This window comes from Macaca fascicularis, chromosome 18 (assembly GCF_037993035.2).
Source record: "Macaca fascicularis isolate 582-1 chromosome 18, T2T-MFA8v1.1".
Taxonomy (NCBI): domain Eukaryota; kingdom Metazoa; phylum Chordata; class Mammalia; order Primates; family Cercopithecidae; genus Macaca; species Macaca fascicularis.
The window spans coordinates 56,170,401-56,190,255 of record NC_088392.1 but is presented as its reverse complement, the minus strand read 5'-3'; the positions used below and the strand labels follow the sequence as shown (position 1 = coordinate 56,190,255).

Genomic DNA, 19,855 nt, shown 5'->3' with positions numbered 1-19,855 from the left:
TCTTTAAGCCTATAGTGTATGTCAAGATCATTCATACAGAAAACTGTTGTGATTTGAGAACATCTAGTCTGATTATTCACAAGAATGAAAGAGAGTGTTTGGAAAGAGAACTTACAGAAATGAAATTGGTAAAAGACTGCTCCCCTCCTTGTCTTTATTAGGTCTTTGAGCACCAGTTTCCTCAGATAGCTTGTTACTTATTGGGTGGCTCAGTGGGACAGAGAGCAATTAATAGTACACAATACCTATTTTGCAGCGACTATATAATGTACAGATCCTGGTCTGTGTTGTGGTTCTGCACCCACACAGCTTCTGCCATTTTATGTAAGCATTGTGATTTCTAATTTTGACTTTAAATTTTATTTTTATTTCCCCATGCAAAAGCACAAAACTGTGACTTTACTCGTTAAATAAGGCAATGAGTAAAGATGGCAAAGAGAAATCTATCTATAATTAGTGGCAGGTCGTGCAACTTCCTACTGTCTTTCATAGGAAATTCTGTCATTTGGCTTTCATATTATCCCTAATTGACTGTAGAATAATTTGGGAAAATAATTTAAGAAGGCTTCTATTTTCAAGTTTACAACAATTCATTTTATATGTACTTTTTCATAAAGAAGAGCTCTGCTGACCTCCACTTTCATGAATTATTTTTAAAAATCATAGTTGAAAGTTAACTTCAAAAATACTCTAAACAAAATTTTTGAATTTGATATTTTAAAATTTGATTTTTAAAAAATTCAGTGAACACTAATAGATTGACTGCTCTGTGCCCATCTTTGCATATAAATCCCTGAGTTTCTGAGCCTGTGGCTGCTGAGGCAGACAACAGCACCAGCATTGCAGGGACTGTCATGAATTCGTACACTAAATTCCAAGACAGCATGGCTAGGGGAGGAGCAAGTCTACCTCAGAAGCTGGGATAGTCAGAGAAGCTTTGGGGGAAGCTGTTTAGAATTTGGACTGCCAAGATGAGTTTGCCAGGCAGAGTGCTGGGAAAGGATATTTGGAGAAGGGACAATCAGACCAAGTACAACAAACACAGCAAGTAGATGTGTTCAGAAGACACTGAAGAGTCTCCAGATTGGCTGGATTATAGAGGGTGAGAATCGGGAGGTAGGCAGGATGTGAGACAAGAGAGACATACCAAGTTTGCCTTCTGATTGCTCCTTTATATCCTGGGTTGTAGGTCACAGTTACAATTGTGGGTGTCCTCTTGTACATCTGTCAGTGGATTAGTACTTACATTAGGAGGGAATACCAGCCATATCCCCTCCCTAGCTTGCAGCTTTAAAAATAGGAACTCTAATCTACATTTTCTAGTTCAATAGTATTTTCAAATTGAATGGTAAATTAAAAGGAGAGAGAGACAACTTGGAGACACTGAAGCCCACACGTTTGCTGGAGCAGTTACCACTTCTGTAGCCTTCAAGGCTGTCTCATGGTTACCTATAATCTCCCACCTCCTTTTGCTCCCAGGTCTTCTAAATAGAGTATTATGAGGGAGGGTTTGGGGAGTAAGAGTGGAGGTATTGAGAGGCAAATTTAAAATCAGCAGATTAGCTTTTAACTATCCTTTTGGCTTGCCTGTTTTTGGTAGGCAAGCAAAATGTAGACAGAAATAATATTTTTATACCTTTTAAAAAATGTGGAATGATAAAAATTCTTGGGAGAACTAGTCTCATTTTGTTTCCTCATCTTCAATTTGAAAAGGACAGACTGTATTGTGGGATTTCAAGGTATAAGGTCCTGGCATTAGTTTTGTGATCATGCCAGTACACAGTTAGAAAAGATAGCTCCTGTTCTGTTCTCAATGCCAAGAAGATATCACTTTCTAAACTGCATGTCAGTGTTTGATATTTATTGGATAAAACATCTGTCCTAATTCTTCAGTTTCCTGGCTCCTGTTGTAATTTTACATGCAAGGGATTTTCCCTGATCCTTTCTTTAACATTAGTTTTCCTTTGGCTTGTATTTCAGAGGCCAAAGTCAGTCTGTTAGATAAATATTCAGGCAACTGTTTAAAATGAGTCCTTCATTATTTATTTATCACATCTATTATTAAGAAAGCTGCAAGAATAAGTAGAAGTGAAAACCTTGCATTTTGTCAGAATATGAATCTGCATGAACCTGCACAGGCCAGCTGCACTCAGTGAATTAGTGTTTTTAGATTCAGCTATTTTCACGTCATATGCATGGAAAACGAATGAATAAAGCAACTTAAATGTCCATGAAAAAAGGTCCATATTTGTCAGTAATTTAAAAATGTATATGAGCACACTGAGTGAAGCCTATGTGTGAATTGCAAATATGTCCCACCCATTTTTTCTTTCCTGATTTTTTTTTCTTAAAAATAAATTATTCAACCCAAAGGAACAATCACATATTTTTTTTTCTGTTACATTTTGCTTTTCTTTAAGGTTCTATAGTTATTGTGTCAATAAATAATTAGGGAAGTAAATAATTAGGGAAATATGCTTTGATCTGGAGAAATAACGTCAGGAACAACTTCCAGAAAGAGGGATTAGGGAGAAAATTGACTACCTCAGACAGGTATTCTTGAGGTTTTTCTTGGGTCTAGAATGGAGTGTAAGATAAAGCAGTGAGTTAAGGAAAATGAATCATTTTTAGAACAAACTGCATGGTATTCCTTAATGCAGTTTCAACTGTTGTCCTGCCCTCCGTCTGAAGTTCTGGGCTCTAAGTTGAATAGAATCTTTCTTTTGGATACAACATACATAAATAGATGTCAATCACTATCAACATAGTGCCATAATGAATTTAACCAAAATGATGCAGTGTATATGCTGATACTGAAATAGGTATCCCAATTATCTGATGGTTTCTTAGGTCAGAAATAGAGCAACTGGTGAGCTATATAACAGTTACCCTCAGGAAGGACAGATGATTGCATATTGCTTATTTTCTTATTCAGAAAATAAGAGGGATGCGAGGCCTCAGTTACATGTACACTGGGTCAGAATTTGTTATTGTTTAATCCTGCTGAAGTGAAGTTTACCTTTGAAAGACATGGGAATAATAGCATTTTCTAAACAAATTGGAAGTGTATTTAGACGCCCAGTATGCAGAAGCTTTCTCATATTTTCCCTAAGTTCCTTAATATCTCTGGACTGCATTTAGTTCTCCTTTAAACGAACTAACCTGTAAGTTTCCAGTTTTCTGGGTATAAATGCCATTATAAGAATGTGAAAGTAATAAAACATATTCACTAATGCACACTTTACATTTGGCTGGGCGTACATGAGATCTGTTCATTTGGGATCATATATTCTATCTGCCATCTCTCTGTCACCTCCTCAGTTGGTCACATTTCATAGACTTCAGAACATTGAAAAGACTACCTGTGTTATCAGTAAATACTATAAATTTATGTTTAGACTATAAACTGATGATTATTTATATTTCTTGATAAATAAGCTTTGGCAAGGTGTTACAAATTATGCTAGTCATTATTTTAAGGAGAGAAGCCTAGGAACCATAGTTTATGTGATCAGTGTAATAAACTGTTTCTTAACTAGAACATTTAGACCGTCTTAAGGAAAAAAATCATATTAAGCGAAAAAAGTCATCTGATCTTTAATTCAGTGACTTTTCTCACTATATTCATCCGCAAATCTTTTTGCTACTTCAACCATAGTACTTCCTAGACCCGTCACTTACTCACAATTCTCAATTTTTCCTTGTCGGCGGCTGAGTGACTTGTTTCCCCCTGCCTTTGTTAACTTCTAGTTTCCGTATCACGCAACTAAATTATGCTTCTTTCGATATGATATTTTCTGTATCAGATCTTGACTTTTGAAACCAAATATTGTAAGTGGAAAAATCATAGGTTCTGAAGCTAGACTAAGTTGGCCTTGAATCCCATCTCTGCAGTTTCATTGGCCCTATGACCATGGGCAAGTTATTTCACCTTTCTGAGCTCTAGTTTTCTTTCTCGAATATAGAAATATGTACCTTATTGTGTTACAAGAAAGCTGCAAGGATTAAATCAGATCATGTGCCGGAAGTGTCTGGCATTAATAACTAACAGTTATTTTAGTTTCCTAAATTTGTTCATTTGTCTGATTACTTTCTGTATTAACAAAAAATTTGATTATTTTTTTCCCAAAATTGTCTCTCACGGGCCGCATGATTATTTCTAGGCAAGGTGTGTTTGAGTCTATCAAAAGCTACTTGAGTGTTCTCAAGGTGCGTATGCCTGTGCTTCCCACTTTTTGCTGCAATAATTTTTACTTCTTCACCTTCTTTTAAAACTCAGGTCAGAAACCTCTCAAGTTGCCATCACTTGAAAAGTTTTCTTGAATTGGCATTAACCCTGGTGCCCTTAAAAAGTCATGTTTTGAGCTTTTTTACAATATGTTCTCAAGTTATTTTCTTCTGACTTCCTCTTGCCTCCTGCCTTTGACATATGCCTCCATTCTGTCGCTAATCATAGTACTTCCTCATTTTGATTTTCCAAACTCCTTCTCCCCCAGTGTATACAGAAAAGGGCCTGCATCTGTGCTCCTACTCAAACCATTTCAGTGTTAAAGTCTCTCAGTTTGAGGAGGAGTCAAATGAGGACTCAGAAGTCTCTCAGTTTGAGGAGAACTAAAGGTAGAGTTCTGGCTCGAACATGGGTTTCAGAGAGCAGACACTGCCTGTGGGCTCTGCTTGGTCACCCAAGTCAGTGAGACGTTGATTCTCCTAAAAAGCAGTCTTTTGGAAGAAAAAATCTTCTATAGAATAGACAACATGCAAGCCTGACTCTGATAAAAATGGGCAGTTGTATTGTAGTCTGTGAGAGCACCCTTTTCCTCAAAATAATTATCCTGAGTTGGTAACAAGCATCTCAGATTTCTTTTTTCCTTACCCATGCTTTATGACTCAGCCCGTAGGAGAAAATAAACATGTCCCATAGGTCACAGATTCTATAGTAGTAAGGCTGTGAAGTAGAAGAATCATAATACCTGTGAGGCTGGGTAGATTTAAAACAATTGCATTAATTTAGATTTTTTTTTTCAGAATACTGTGCATTACCCAATCTTCATATTCAAATTCAGATAGTACCTACTGACTCCCAGCTCCTGAGGCAGATATTGTCTATTTTTTATGTCCATACAATAGTTCAGTGACATGGAAATTATCATCAATTTGCGGGTAAGGACAGGAAGGCTTAAAAAGGTTAAATGGAACTGTGGCCACACAGTTATTAAATGATTCCGTTTCTTCATATCTAGATACTCTTCTTTTTGCTGTGCTATTTTGCTTTATTTTAGGTATCCATTTTCAATTGGAGAAAAGCTCCAAGTGTGTAATTACAGTGGATATAAAAAAAGGAATTCAAATTAGTAATATCATTATCTCTTTCTGTTTCTAGTTTGTTCAAAGCAGGTAACTGATGAAGCATCTTCCACTCGAGATTCAAGCCTTACTAACACAGCAGTGCAAAGCAAGTTAGTGTCTTCCTTCCAGCAGCACACCAAAAAGGCTCTTAAACAGGTAAGATAGCTGCCATTTATTCTTTGTCCTTCAGTTCTGTGTACTTAAGGTAATGTTCGTTTTGCTGATCAAGTAGGTAGGAACCTAGGAATCAGAAAGCAGAATTTTCCTGAATTCAACCCCATCCATGATATTCAGTTCAATAATTTTAATCTTTGATAAAAGAAAAAAACTAGGAGAGACTTGACTGAAAATTTTAATGTAAAATAGAAGAAGGAATATGCATCCACTGAAAATACATAAAAATTTGTATTAAGATTTTGTGTGTCTATGTGTGATTTATAGTAGTAAATCTGTTGGGTTCATAAATGCATTGCATATTTAAAAAATAACATCTATGTTTTTTGTGCTTATCTGATAGTATAAAAATAAATGATAATTTATTTGTTGTTACTGAGATACATTAAGTTACAAATAGGAAAAATAGTGAGTGTTGCTTACTTATATCTGGAGTATTCATCAATGAGTGTTGTTTGGTGCTGAATGGCAGTTAAAGTTGCCATATTATTCTGCTGTCACAGAGGCAGTACGGGCCTTTGTGGCCTTGCACTGAGATGGTGCAAGGAGGGGATATTTACAAGGTTGGGCTCTGGCCGCTGACATACCCTGGTTTAAATTCTTGCTACTCACTTGCTGTCTCTAGGCAAGCTACTTCTCCTCTCTGAATCTTAAATTCCTTATATAGAAAATGTGGAAAATAATAGTATCTTGCTCCTGGGATTGATCTGAGAATTAACTGAGGAAATAGGATGAAAGCACATGGTAGAGTGAGTGGCTCATAGAAATAATAGTGACTTCTGTTATACTGGCAAATGCTAAATTGTGCAGAGAAGAAAAGGAGGAGATGTTATGGTTAGATGGAGCCATCGTATGATAACAACACAAAGAGTGTCAGTAAATGGAAGGTTCACGTATTTAGCCCTGAATTCATAGTTTCCCCTTAAGTGCTTTCCTCTTGTACATTCTATTTTGATCCTTCTATAACAACTCCCCCTTCAGCCACCCATTGATGACCTTTACCAGATCCAGGATTAGAGGTATCAGTCTAGTGATGTATTTATCACAAGGAAAAGAAAAATTATATTTTCTAAAATAGTTTTTTAAGTTCCACCAACCACTAAAGCTTCTTAATGTGCACATCCAAACTTCTAGACTTAGAACATTTCTACCTGTCTTCTCCTGTACCTCAGACAAGAAAACACAGGAAAGAAACTTAGCATGTTTATGCTGAATTATGTCACCTTCCTATTTCATGTTATTGACACTGCAGCATTGCCATTCATTGGTTATTATATTGAAGGTAGTAGCAGTATATTTCACCCTGCATAGGTCAAGTACCCTTTGGAGAGCTTGCCACTTACTGCATTTGAAATGTTTTAGATGCCAGAGAACAAAACTGAAATCGGTGTTGAGATCCCTTTTTAAATTGATGAAATAAAAAATGGATGTAGGTAGCAAAGCCTGGGCGACTCATTCAGACAGCAAATAAGATGCAGGTAATAAAATACTAACCAGAATAGAAGAAAAGATACAAAAATGGACACTTGTGGCTGTGGTATTTAAGAAACATAAATGGGATCATAAATGAAACATACTTGTGAGGTTCAGTGAATTGAAAAATGTGCACACCATGAAATCTTCCTGTATATGAATAGAAATATAAAGGTACAGCTTTCTGTATTGTTCTATATCATTAATTTGTACTTTCATCATTTTGGTTTTGTGTTATTGGAACATTTTTTTTGCAATTACTAAAACATTACACAATTTTAAGGGATTTTTTTTGTTTTGTGTTTTTTGTGGAGCATATTTTCATGGGAACTGCCACTGCTTGCTTAGAGTCTAAGCTTTGTTTTAAGAATCCTGTCTTGAAAGCTTCTTAATGTCCTGAAAGAGTTATTAATTCATTTCTTAAAACTTCTATTTTATAACCTATAGCAAATTAGTAACCAGGAGAATATGGCTCAATATAGAGCTAATGTGCTAATATTTGATTAATAATCAAACTTATATTGGAAACATATTTAGAAGAAAAGCTGTTCTTGCAGAATTTTGCCCAGATTCCATGTAATTGCTGAATTTCTTAAGACAGCATTGCAAAAATTGACTGAACATGCAGCATTTTAAACTGTAGCAACCTCAGCAAATCTACAGCTTTCTTTTCTTTTGGATAGCTGAATGGCTATGACCATGCAGAATTCTTTCTAAGTGTGTTATATACATATATATGTATATATTTCCATGTACATGTGATCTGTGTTTGTGAATATATGTTTCACGTGTATGTATACATGCACAAATCATAATCATATGAACCTAGGGCCAGGAGAATGGTCTTAAAAATAATTACATTAGCTGATAATTAACTGTTATGGTTTCTAGACCCTGTACTCTCCATTTTACATGGGATATATTATTTAATTCTCATGCAAATGCTTGGAAGTATGTACTTATATCTCCATTTTTCAAAGGAAGAAACTAAGACCCAAGTTAGGTAACTTGCCCAAGATCACCCCACAAGCAAGTAAATCTTAGAGATGACGTTTGAATCCAGAACCGTAGTTTAGATTCTGCCCTCTTCACAAATGCTGCCTTTCAGCATATGCTATGTAATAGTATAGATGAATTTTTGATACTATCCAAGAAAATCTACATACTTGAGTTGTTATATAGCATATGGAAAGCAATACAGCATACTTATTAAAAATAGCATTTCTGAATAGAGGCTGCTTATCTTCAGTGCCAGCGCATATTGATAACACACACTCAAATATACGTCATTATTATTTTATTAGAAATATGTTGTGATTCAGTAGGACTTCAGTAGTCTATACACTAACCAGTGTAGACTCTTAGAAAGAAGTAGATTTAAACAAATTCCTAAAACCAAATAGCTTTACAATCATAAGTGGAGTTAAAAAAATAATTTAAAACAAACTGTCTTACCAAATATGCCAGGCATACTCTCTTAAGTCTGAAGGCCCCCACTTTCTACCCCTGCCTGAAGCACGTTGCTACAGAAAGTGGGCTCTTTGATGTCGTAGCACTGTTGATTGCAGTGTAACTGTAAGCTGGACAATCTGGAAGCTATAATGTCCCTTGACTGTTGACATAGAATACTGTTATTGCTCCCAAATATTTGAGTCCCTTTTACTTTCTAATCCTCAAAATGTTAGTTAACATCATATGTGGGGTATAATTGCATGAATAATATAGTGTTATTTCAGTAGTTGTCTTTTTTTTTTTCTGCATAAGCATATTCAGAAGCCTCTGGAGAGCAGCAGATTGCTGATTATTACCTTGTTCCCTGTCTTCTTTCTGCCTGGGTATTTTAGTTATGATCCTAAAAAGTGTGAAAAGATTAGATTCTGCATTTTAAAATATAATTCAGGAAGATTAAATTTTAGAAATTTTAAACAGCCACAAGATAATGAAAGGTTAAAGAAGGATGAGTTCTCTTACAGCAAGTGACATGGTAGTGAACATAACCTTTCTATGTTGTTTGTGTTGGTTTATTTGACTTCCTTCATTATTTATTTAGGGTAGTAGAGTTTATTCATAAAGTTGCAGATGCATTTTCTTTTTGATATTGCAAAGCAGATCTATTCTTGGTATTTTGCTTTAGCTTTATATGTTTGACCAATACTGTGAAATTCCAAAGGTTATATTACATGATAATAGTTTCTGAACATGGGCATTGACATTTATCACACTAGCGGCAATGCAAGTTGTTGGTGCCTGAAACAGCCCACTGTTTTCTATATGTATTTCTAATCATTTAACTTTTAGCATTCACAGCATGTGATGTTTTCAGATTTTCAGTGGAAGAGTTACTGCATTCAGTGCATTCTTAAGCTACATTGCTTGTGTTTTTGCGTTGTTAAAATAAAGCATGCATTACTTGCTTAAAATTCCAAGTTAACACAAAAGCCTCTGATTTGAAGTTTTATTTTATTTTTCCATTAGGATAGGAATGAAAACGAATCCATATTTTTAGAACTATCTAACAGGCTTTCTGTCTGAAAAATCAAATGTTTATTTAAAGGGTTTTTTTTTCTCTCTCTCTTTTTGCAAGAAAGTATTGCAATATGTCACTGGAGAAAAGCATGCACAGTCAGCATCTTTTGATTTCTTTCCTTGCACTTAGAGCCAGAATTGAATTGATGTGAGTGTGATATGATCTTTACTTTTCCTAGACTGGGTTAGCTATGTTGTATGTGTTTCCTTTGAAAAGTGCATTCATTTCCAGGGTTAAGCTTGTAAATTTCTTTCATATTAAATAATACCTGAAAGCATTAAACTTGGTAAATCCAATTATACTCCTTCTCATAACACCATCAATATTGAAATTGTACTGTGTGGTTTGGACAGTGGAACATTATACATGTGACTGGCTTGAAGGTACATTTCTTCATAGTAGACTGCATTTACACTCACCATCTGCTTGTTTATTTTGATTTTGATATTGCTTCTTTCTGGATTTGAAAGGACAGGATTTAAAGTTGTTCTACAAGATAGTCCATTAGCATTCCTCAGTACAGCTAAGGCTTGAGACAGTTGGAGGTGTCTCATTTATATCCTTCCCTAAAATGAATCTAGGCTCAAATAGACTGATTATGTAATATCTGTCAAAATAAATCACATTATAGACAGATCAACAGGGCCACCACTAGCTAATTAAGACTCTAATGTGTAATAGAAAAAGCTGCCCTTTCTAAGTTGTCACAACAGAAAATAACATCCCCTCTTTTAGGGTACCCCTGTATAGGACACAGCATCCATAACAATCTAAAGTGATCCTCTTAATCCTATTTTCTTAATCTATTCCATGAATTTATAATATCTAGGCTGTGAGATACCCAAATACAGATAATCACAAGTTAATTTGCAGATGATTTCTATTATATATGTAGCATAATGTATAATAGGAATTTTCTTGTTTTCCTAGAATTTCAGCAAAAGCTCAAAGCTGCAGACAGTATGATACCAGTAACCCTGTTTGGAAGAGAGGTGTTAGACATAGCCGCAAAGGACTAAGAGGAGACCAGATGGTCGATTGAACAACCCCCAACAGATGTATAAAAAATAACTCAAGATTTGGGGGGGTGTGTTCTAAACCTTGTATTTTGAAAGATTATGAGATTTGTTAAATCAGAGGGCTGACCATAATGGCTCGGCTACACATTGTACAGTGGGACAAGGATGCTGACTGTGCTTGTATCCTGAGCAGGTGCTGAACAGCTAGTCAAGCATGGGGAATTTGTAAAGACCTTGCCTAGGAAAGCTGCCTACTTAGATGAGAGGAACCCGGTACGTAGAGCCTGCACTGAGGGGAAGTGCGGAGGTCAGCTGGAGAGAGCGTGGTTTATGTCAGTGTTGAACGTAGTTTCAAAGGCCTCCCAGCAAAAGCCTCTTATGCATCCACTAATGCAGGCCATACAAATCTAGCAGTTGGCCCTCTGCCTCCCAAAAGGTTATGATGTCATGGCTGTGACAACACTGGTTAAGACAACTTTGCTCTGGTCTTTCATTCCTATTCTCAATCCTAATCCTGGGGAACTCAGGAGAAAAAGAAAGAGGAAACAAAGGAATAACAAAACCAGAAAACCCTTCCCCAGTGAAATTCCTGATTTGAGACATAGGCATGGTATGGGGAGGGTGGAAGGGAAGCTTTGTATTTGACCTCATGTTTTTCATCCTGAATATAAGTCCTCCGATCTTTATAAAGCCTTGGCAACCATTTTGGAGTTCTTTGCTTTCTCTGTAAACTCCCTACTCCTTTTTTTCCATCTACTCTGTTTTGTTTTTGTTTTTGTTTTAATTTCTGTAGTAATCAAAAGTTATCCCTGCTAGTGGATATGATACTATTTTTTTACTTATTGGAGACCCCACAATTTTCACACAACCAGTTTCTTCTTGTCATTTATGTCTCACCTCCTTTGTTGCCTCCAGAGAGGCCATTTCTGACATCCCACTCTAGATTGGTTCTCCCCACCCAAGTTACTCTACTTCCTCTTTCTGGCATAATTTTCTTAGCACTTGTATGTGAGTGAAACACTTATATGATTTCATGTATTTCCTTGTCAATCCTTTACTAAAACGTGGAATAATGAAAACTACTCTCATGTTCACCACTATGGATCAGCAGCACTTATGCTATCGTATAGCTGAATAGGGTCTCAAAAATGCGTTGGTTGCAGAAAGGATAAGTTATATAAATAACAAAAAATGATATTTGTTGAGTATTTACTATGTGAGGTAAACTCTGATAACCACTGTTGTGCAGATTTTCTGTTTAAAGCATCTTGCCTGCGCTGCTGCCTCTGTTTTGTAGGGACATTGACCCAAGTCATTTACCCAGCAGCTAGTTAGTTAAATCTTTCTCTGACTCTACAACTCCTTAACCACTGCATCACACTGCCAATTTTTCAGAAAATTCTGAAATTCTGTAAAATTCTTCTGTAATCCCAGTACTTTGGGAGGGAGGCAGGGAGATCGCTTGAGGTCAGGAGTTCAAGACTTGCCTGGCCAACATAGTGAAACCTGTCTCTACCAAAAACAAACAAACAAAAAACTAGCCAGGGGTGGTGGTGCAAACCTGTTATCCTTGCTACTTGGGAGGATGAGGTGGGAGGATTGCTTGAACCCAGGAGGCGGAGGTTGCAGTGAGCTGAGATTGCACCATTGCACTCCAGCCTGGGCATCAGAGCGAGACTCCATCTCAAAAAAAAAAGAAAAAAAAAAGGAAAAAGAAAATCTTTTTATACAGTAGGCATTTAGTTTTGTTTGCCTACAGACACATAGTGTGTGTCAGGGCTTTTAAAAAATATTGTACTGAGAAACAGGTGGTCTGATCAGGAAACATATATTCAAAAAACATCATACAAACAGACTCAGTGTTAGTCACCTTCCTTTATCCTTGCCTTGTCTTTTTAAAATTAAAAATTGCTACAGGTTTTTATTCTTACATTATTTTTATTATGGCTTTCTTCTGATTACTAATTTTTCTATAGCAGAGTCCTCTCAGCTCTAGAAATTGAGGTCAAAATTTTCGTTGCTTTAATTATTATTTACCACAAATGCTCTAAAAAGACATGCCAGCTTTGACTTAATGATTCCAGCTTCTAGTTAGTTCATCTTTTTTTCCCTAAATATTTTCTAAAATAAACTCTCTAACCACACACACACACACACACACACACACACACACACACACACACACAGTATTTTTAAAATGCCTAATTTTTTTCTCCATGAGAAGTAGTTTAAATATATGCTATAAAGGCTCCTAAAAATTGATCACTCTTTGTGCAGGCTTAATTGTTTTGTGAAGTCTTACATAATGGGGAGAGATGGACTTAATTGTAATTTAAATTGCTATGTTGCTGTGTTCTGTTTTATTATTGGATTGTTAGGTTAATTTCTATAAAGTACTTTGAATTCTTATACAGTGCTAGACAGATTGATTCAATTATGTGCAAAATTTATGTGCAATTATGTATACATCTTGAAGAAAGAGTAAATGTCTTAAATATTTTATAACACATATGTCCTCATTAAATGTATTATTGGCAGCAGGCTAAAGGTGAGAAGGAAGGCATATTATTAATCTTTGTATTTTTTGCCCCTCTCCCATGTATAGTAGCTGGGTACTTTATGAAAACTTAGTAAATGTAAGAATCAAAGAAAAGATGTCTTATGTTATCATTAACAACCATATCATTTGTAATAGATTTCCCAAGCTTTTACTTTCTCATCAGGCTTTAAATCTTATCTGAATAAGTTGTATGCATAATTTAAATGCTTTCTCTCATTTAAATGGTATTTAATTTTCACTTCTGTAATTATTTGGTTGCTAAATCTTATGGTTGACAAGTTGGACATTGGCTAATACCCTTTGCAAATAAAAGGACATCGGTTTTTGACAGCAAGGGAAAATACAGTCAAGGCAGTCTTTCAGGAGATTCTGACAACTCTCAGTCGAAGAACATTAATCAAGTAACTGGGATGTTGTAAAATTGGTAGAAATTACACAGAAACTAGGAATAAAAAGGATTGAGACCGTATGAAGCCAGCCTTTTAACCTTTTGAGGAGTTTTAGCATTCCTATGGCTGTGAATTTAATGGCTTTTCAGTTTCGTGTGCTTAAGACCCTTTTTATTACAGGTAATTTTCTATATAAAGTGATCAGCTAGATAAGCTGTATTTCAAAACTTTTAAATGTCTTTTATTACATTATCATCACCGTGGTCGATTCATTTATGAAACACAAAGTGCTCCCATTTGGAGAGATTTATTCTCATATTCATTTTTTCCTGGATTTGCTAGAACCTGTCATGTTCGTGTTCTGAAGGTTAATGCCCAAAGTCAAGCAGACAGAAGCCAAGTGCTGCAAGGTTTCCAAGATTAGGACTGATTCCCTTCACAGAAATAAATGATTCCTGCCATGTTCAGTGATTTTGTGCAGTGCTCCCCACGGCTGAGTGAGTGCATCAATACTGTAGTCCTTACATGCTGTACATACTGATGACACTCAGTGTTAACTTGATTGACTGAGCGGTGCGCTGGAGAGGACGCACCTGCGAGAGAAGTGCAGACACATATATTTTTATCCTGGTTTCGAAACATTTATTTTACATTCATTTGACTTGGGAGCCATAGTTTCAAATTCCATGGACTCTCAAGCCACAGTGCTAAGGTAGAAGAAACCATTAAGTGCTGCTTTGTTGTTAGAATTATACCGAAAATGGTCTCGGGCTTATACCCTTTGCCAAAGCCTGATTTTATGCTTTTAAGGGAAAATGACATGAAGGTAACTATTAAGAATCCTGAGAAATTAAGGGCTCTGTGGAATTTAAGTCTCTTAAGAGGTTCTGTCTAATGATGGGCAAATGAGTCATTTAATTCAATTATGAGCAATTATTTTGGCTATATTTTTATGTCATATCTTTTGATTATGTTTTGTAGGCTTTGAGGCAGCAGCAGAAAAGAAGAAATGGAGTCTCAATGATGGTAAACAAGACTGTTCCTCGTGTTGTTTTGACACCATTGAAGGTGTCTGATGAGCAGTCGGATTCGCCTTCAGGTAAAGAGCTGAAATACCATATGCTTGGCCAGTTTCTTCCTGGAGGAGACTTCCTCGCTGAGAGAGATGTCATGATTTTTTTCTGAAACTGAGTAATACTTCCACTTAAGGTTTGGTTTAATTTTTTTATACCTTTGACTCAGTGATTCAAAAATATAGACTATTTCCAGTTTAGAAAAGAAAAATGTACCAGCTTGCTCGTCATCAGCAAATGAAGACAGTAGGTGTAAGAAAATGTGTAGGTGAATTTTGTGGTTGCTGTTGCTTTGGCTTTTGTTTGAATGTTGAACTTTAAGGGTGGACCACATGCTGATGTATAATACCATCAAAAGCAGTTCTTTGTGAGTGTGAATTTGTTCTTCAGTCCTGTGCTGCAAAATCAGAAATCCTTTATTAGTTTTTGTGTTCTGGCAGCATTCTTCTCACCCCAGTGCAGCCCTGACCTTTTCTTCTAATTTACCTTCTGTCACTTTATCAGTTATGTACTATTCTATTTATTGTAGATTAACGTTTGTATTTTTTGTTCCTACTTCAACATAAAGTTATTTATAAAGGTATAATCTCTCCCTCTCTTCAAGATTCCTTTCTTCTTCATCTTCCTGTCTCTTGTCTTGTATTGTCTCAAAATGGCATAGTATTGTTCAAGCTTATTCGTGTATTTTACAAAGACCTGACTCTATTTCTTTTAAAAGCTATCAGATCAGTGAACGTAGTTTTGACTCCACTATTCGGCCATCTGTTCTTGCTTTTTGTTCTGTTTGATTGATTTATTGGGCTTCTTTTTTTATATCCAGTAGGGGAATCAGATTGTGGCCAAAGGTAGTATATTAACTCTTAGAAAAGGAGATTATATCTACAGTTCCTCAAACAATTTTAGATTTTTCTTTTCGAGGACAGCTAGAGAAGATAATGACATAATAACTATTTCCTTTTTTAGGATCCGAATCTAAAAATGGTGAAGCAGACAGTTCAGATAAAGAAATGAAACATGGGCAAAAATCTCCCACTGGAAAACAAACAAGTCAGCACTTAAAACGATTAAAAAAGTCTGGTTTAGGTGAGTGTTTAATAGACTATGCCATTTCACATTTTAGAAATTTATGTTTCTTCAAATAAATTATCTAAAATTCTCATAACATTTTTTTAATGATTAAACAAGGAAATTAAAATTTCCCTCCATTTATCAAAACCAAAAAGGGTGCTAAATAAGGAAACATTGTAGTTACAACTGAATGGTCTTAAGCCTATTACTAAATTTGTGAATGATAATATTGGATGAAGCAGAGGGTAAAGATAAGAGACTTAAAATTGATACATGTAAAATAATTATCTGCCGGGTCGTGATTCTATCTAATGTGTAGTGCTTTGTCTGTGCAGCGAGGTTATACTTTATTGGAATATGCTGTATTGGAAGAAAAAAATGCAACCTTTATAAAGGGTTCACTGAACTGGAGAGTACATTGTCCGTGGCGTCTGCTGCAGTAAAATTGCTCTTCCTTGCTTTTTGTCTATGCTTCTTAAAATATTTAGTAGTGGCTCTCTGAAAAAATAATGTAAAATTGCTGAGAAATGTGGGAGGCACAGGCCACAGGTCTTTCAAGTCAGCACCAGGTTTTCTTCGACATACTTCTTTCCTGATAACTTTTCATCAGGAACCCCCAACAGCATTCAGGCAGAAAAGAGCATGAGAATTAAGACAGAAATAAACATATCCTGGTTTGAACACTAGAATTCTCAACTGCCACTGCCTTGTTGCTGCACCTGGATCCTGATGGCTTCATTTCTCTCTCTGAGTTGTTTTACCTGTGAATAGGGTCATGATAATAACCTGGATCATTATAATATTTTGTAAAATGTTTGGCAGAAACTACAGATTTATTGATGTGAACTTTATTACCTGTTCGGCCACTTACTTTCTTGGCAACTTGAGATAATTCTTATTTGCAGAGTGTATCTGTTTATAAAATTCAAGATTTTATCTGATTTTTTTTGGTAAAGTTCTTTCAATTGTTACTATATGACAGACATATTTGCTAAATCTTGGGACATACTTCCAATAAAAAGACTTTAAATAGGATTTATTTATATTTAAATAAGAGACCTTTAGGAAAGCAGAATCTTTTTTATTTAAAATCTTTTTTTTTTTTTTTTTTTTTTTTTTGAGACGGAGTCTCGCTCTGTCACCCAGGCTGGGGTGCAGTGGCCAGATCTCAGCTCACTGCAAGCTCCGCCTCCCGGGTTTATGCCATTCTCCTGCCTCAGCCTCCCGAGTAGCTGGGACTACAGGCGCCCGCCAACTCACCCGGCTAGTTTTTTTGTATTTTTTAGTAGAGACGGGGTTTCACCGTGTTACCAGGATGGTCTCGATCTCCTGACCTCATGATCCACCCGTCTCGGCCTCCCAAAGTGCTGGGATTACAGGGTTGAGCCACCGCGCCCGGCCTTATTTAAAATCTTTAAATACAGCATAATTCTCTGTTTTGCATTATTTTCAAGGCTAAATAATTTTAGTTATTCTCTAGCCCAAAATAATGTGTGTTTGTGTATAACCATACTTACCTATACATTGACATATTCTTTCCTAGTACTCTGGGTGTTGTAAAGTAAGTATTTTAATATAAGTAGCTTCTGAAATAGAAAACTATAGTGGGAGAATGATATATAAAGAATATACCAAAAATCCAAAACAGTACCACATTATCATACACTAAGGAATTTAAACGTCAGTGACCTTTAGTTAAAAACAGTCGGCTGCCAACCTTCATAAAGTTAGTGCCATGTAATGAGTGTATGAAAATTTAAGGCACAGGGGCATCCCCATTTATTTCCTTAGTTACTTCAGTACTGAAAGTTACTAAGGTGTGCCATTATCAGGATCCTCTCAGGGGCTCAGATCTTTAGTCATTCTTTTTTTATTTTTTTTTTCTTTTTTGAGACGGGGTTTTGCTCTTGTTGCCCAGGCTAGAGTACAGTGGCACCATCTCAGCTCACTGCAACCTCTGCCTCCCGGGTTCAAGTGATTCTCCTGCCTATTCAGCTGGGATTACAGGCACTGCCACCATACCCAGCTGATTTTTGTATTTTTGGTAGAGACAGGGTTTCACCATGTTGGCCAGGCTGGTCTCAAACTCCTGACCTCAGGTGATCCGCCTGCCTCTGCCTCTCAAAGTGCTGGGATTGGGGAGTGGGCCACCATGCCCGGCCCAGGATCTCTTGTATTCTGATTTTTGTATCTTGAAGTCCATGCTCAATGAATTAGAGAATCAGAATTTGTTTTAATACTGAAAGTCAACTGAAAGATATAAAGACTGATACACAAGTCTGCTCTTAGGAAATCCTGCATGCCACTAAACGTCTTATATGTTAGATATCGTGTTGCTGAAGGATTTCGGCAAATTGTTAGCAAATTAAAAGGTAATGAAGGAGTGCCCCCTGATATTTCAAACCTGCTTTGTTCTAGACTATAAAGTAATGGAGATAATGAAACTAATGGAGGAATGGAGAAGTGAAGTCACATTCACTGGCCATATGTAATGGAATGGTCTAGGTATTTTAACATAAGTTATGTCTTTTAATTTTACTTCAATTTTGTACAGTAGAATGACGTCTGTTTTACAGCCGAAGGAACTGAGATCCTGAAGGTTTAAGGAGGTTGCATGAAAATGACACAACTAAGTGATATAGGCCAAGACATATCTAACTCCAAAGTCTAAGCCGTTCATTCTGGATAGAATCTGAATGTTAAATCATCTAACCTATATTTTAGACCTGTAGGCGCCACTGAGGGAAACACAAGAAATGACATGGTGAGACTACCATAGGTGTTAAAGTGCAGGTCTAACTACACATGGAAGGAGAGCTAGCAATTGTAAGATTTCTCACCCTATTCTGCATCAAACACAAGGAGGAAGAAGGTGGGATTTAAAATAAGCCAGCTGAAGTACAATTCTGTCAAAGGTAAACTGCAGGTGTTTACTGGGTAGGAACTGTGACTGGCTGACTAACCTATCCAGCAGCTGAATGGAATGGCTTATTTTGTGTAAATGAAGTCAGTAGTATTTTCGAAGTTTCCAATATATGCCCAGCAGTAGAAAATGAAAAAGCATGGAATGAAAGGACGGTCCTTAAATATAACCATGTCCAGAAAATAACCCTTTTTTTTTTTTTTTTGAGACGCAATCTCGCTCTGTGGCCCCAGACTGGAGTACGGTAGCACAATCTCGGCCCACTGCAAGCTCTGCCTCCCGGGCTTCATCCCGTTCTTCTGCCTCAACCTCCCGATTAGCTGGCATTACAGGTGCCCGCCACCACGCCTGGCTAATTTTTTGTATTTTTAGTAGAGACAGGGTTTCACGGTGTTAGCCAGGATGGTCTCAATCTCCTGACCTCGTGGTCCGCCCACTTCGGCCTCCCAAAGTGTTGGGATTACAGGCGTGAGCCACCGTGCCTGGCCGCCAGTGTCTTTTTTAGACAGTAATGTTTTTAATGCCCTGTTAGAATCAGACTGATATTTAATACTCTGTAAGGCATACTTACATACATTCTGCTCTTTGCCATTAAGTTGTTAACTCCTTGGAACAGTGGCCTTTCTGTCCACATCTGTAGTCCTTACTACAACCATCATAGCCCTTCTGTTTAGTAGGTTCTCAATGAGTTTGGAATGAATGACTGATTCTAATTAACTGAATGACCTAGAAGTTTGGATGAATGAATGACACATTCTAGGGGGTCCAGCATAGTGAAGTTTCTCCTATCTTCTTGAATGAAAATGGTCCTGTGTTTGTGGAGAAGGTCATTCTTTGTATACCAGCGTGTAGCAGATCCAAAGGAGTGATCCCCCCTCATATCCTTTAGCCAGCCAGATAGAGACAGCCTGTATTCCCTATTCTATTTTTTTTCCACCTGAGTTAGACATCTAATTCATATGGTCTTGAAATGAGGTTTTTTACTTTACTTGCCTTCTCTAGGTAGTAGTGGGTATGTATAAGTCCTAACCTGTTGAAACCATGCTGAATTAAAACAAATGCTGTAAGTCTGTTCTAATTTAAGTTAATAATTCTGAAACAAAATCCAGTGAAAACCAGAGTTCAGGGTATAAGTGTACAGTTTTTTTCTCATTGTGATATTTTCCTAAAAGGATACAAAGTTCTTCTAATTGTCCCCTAAGTGCCTCCTCTTGATTTCTAGCAATTAGTTGCTTTATCAGATTGCAAGATATTCACTCTGTGCAAGGCATGGGTTTCACTTGGGCCTTACATCTAAGGAGTG

At 36.6% G+C, this 19,855-nt stretch overlaps 1 protein-coding gene across 2 annotated transcripts in view; it reads left to right on the top strand.

Annotated features, from left to right (window-relative positions):
• Window positions 1-19,855, top strand: part of ASXL3 (ASXL transcriptional regulator 3) — a 176,265-nt gene that overhangs the window by 78,729 nt on the left and 77,681 nt on the right. The window contains exons 5-7 of one of the 2 annotated variants that reach the window (XM_065533938.2): window positions 5,381-5,502; window positions 14,470-14,587; window positions 15,525-15,644. In XM_065533938.2, coding sequence (XP_065390010.1) covers window positions 5,381-5,502; window positions 14,470-14,587; window positions 15,525-15,644 — 360 coding nt within the window. The remainder of the gene's footprint in view (window positions 1-5,380; window positions 5,503-14,469; window positions 14,588-15,524; window positions 15,645-19,855) is intronic. The other variant, XM_065533939.2, reaches the window with a different exon arrangement.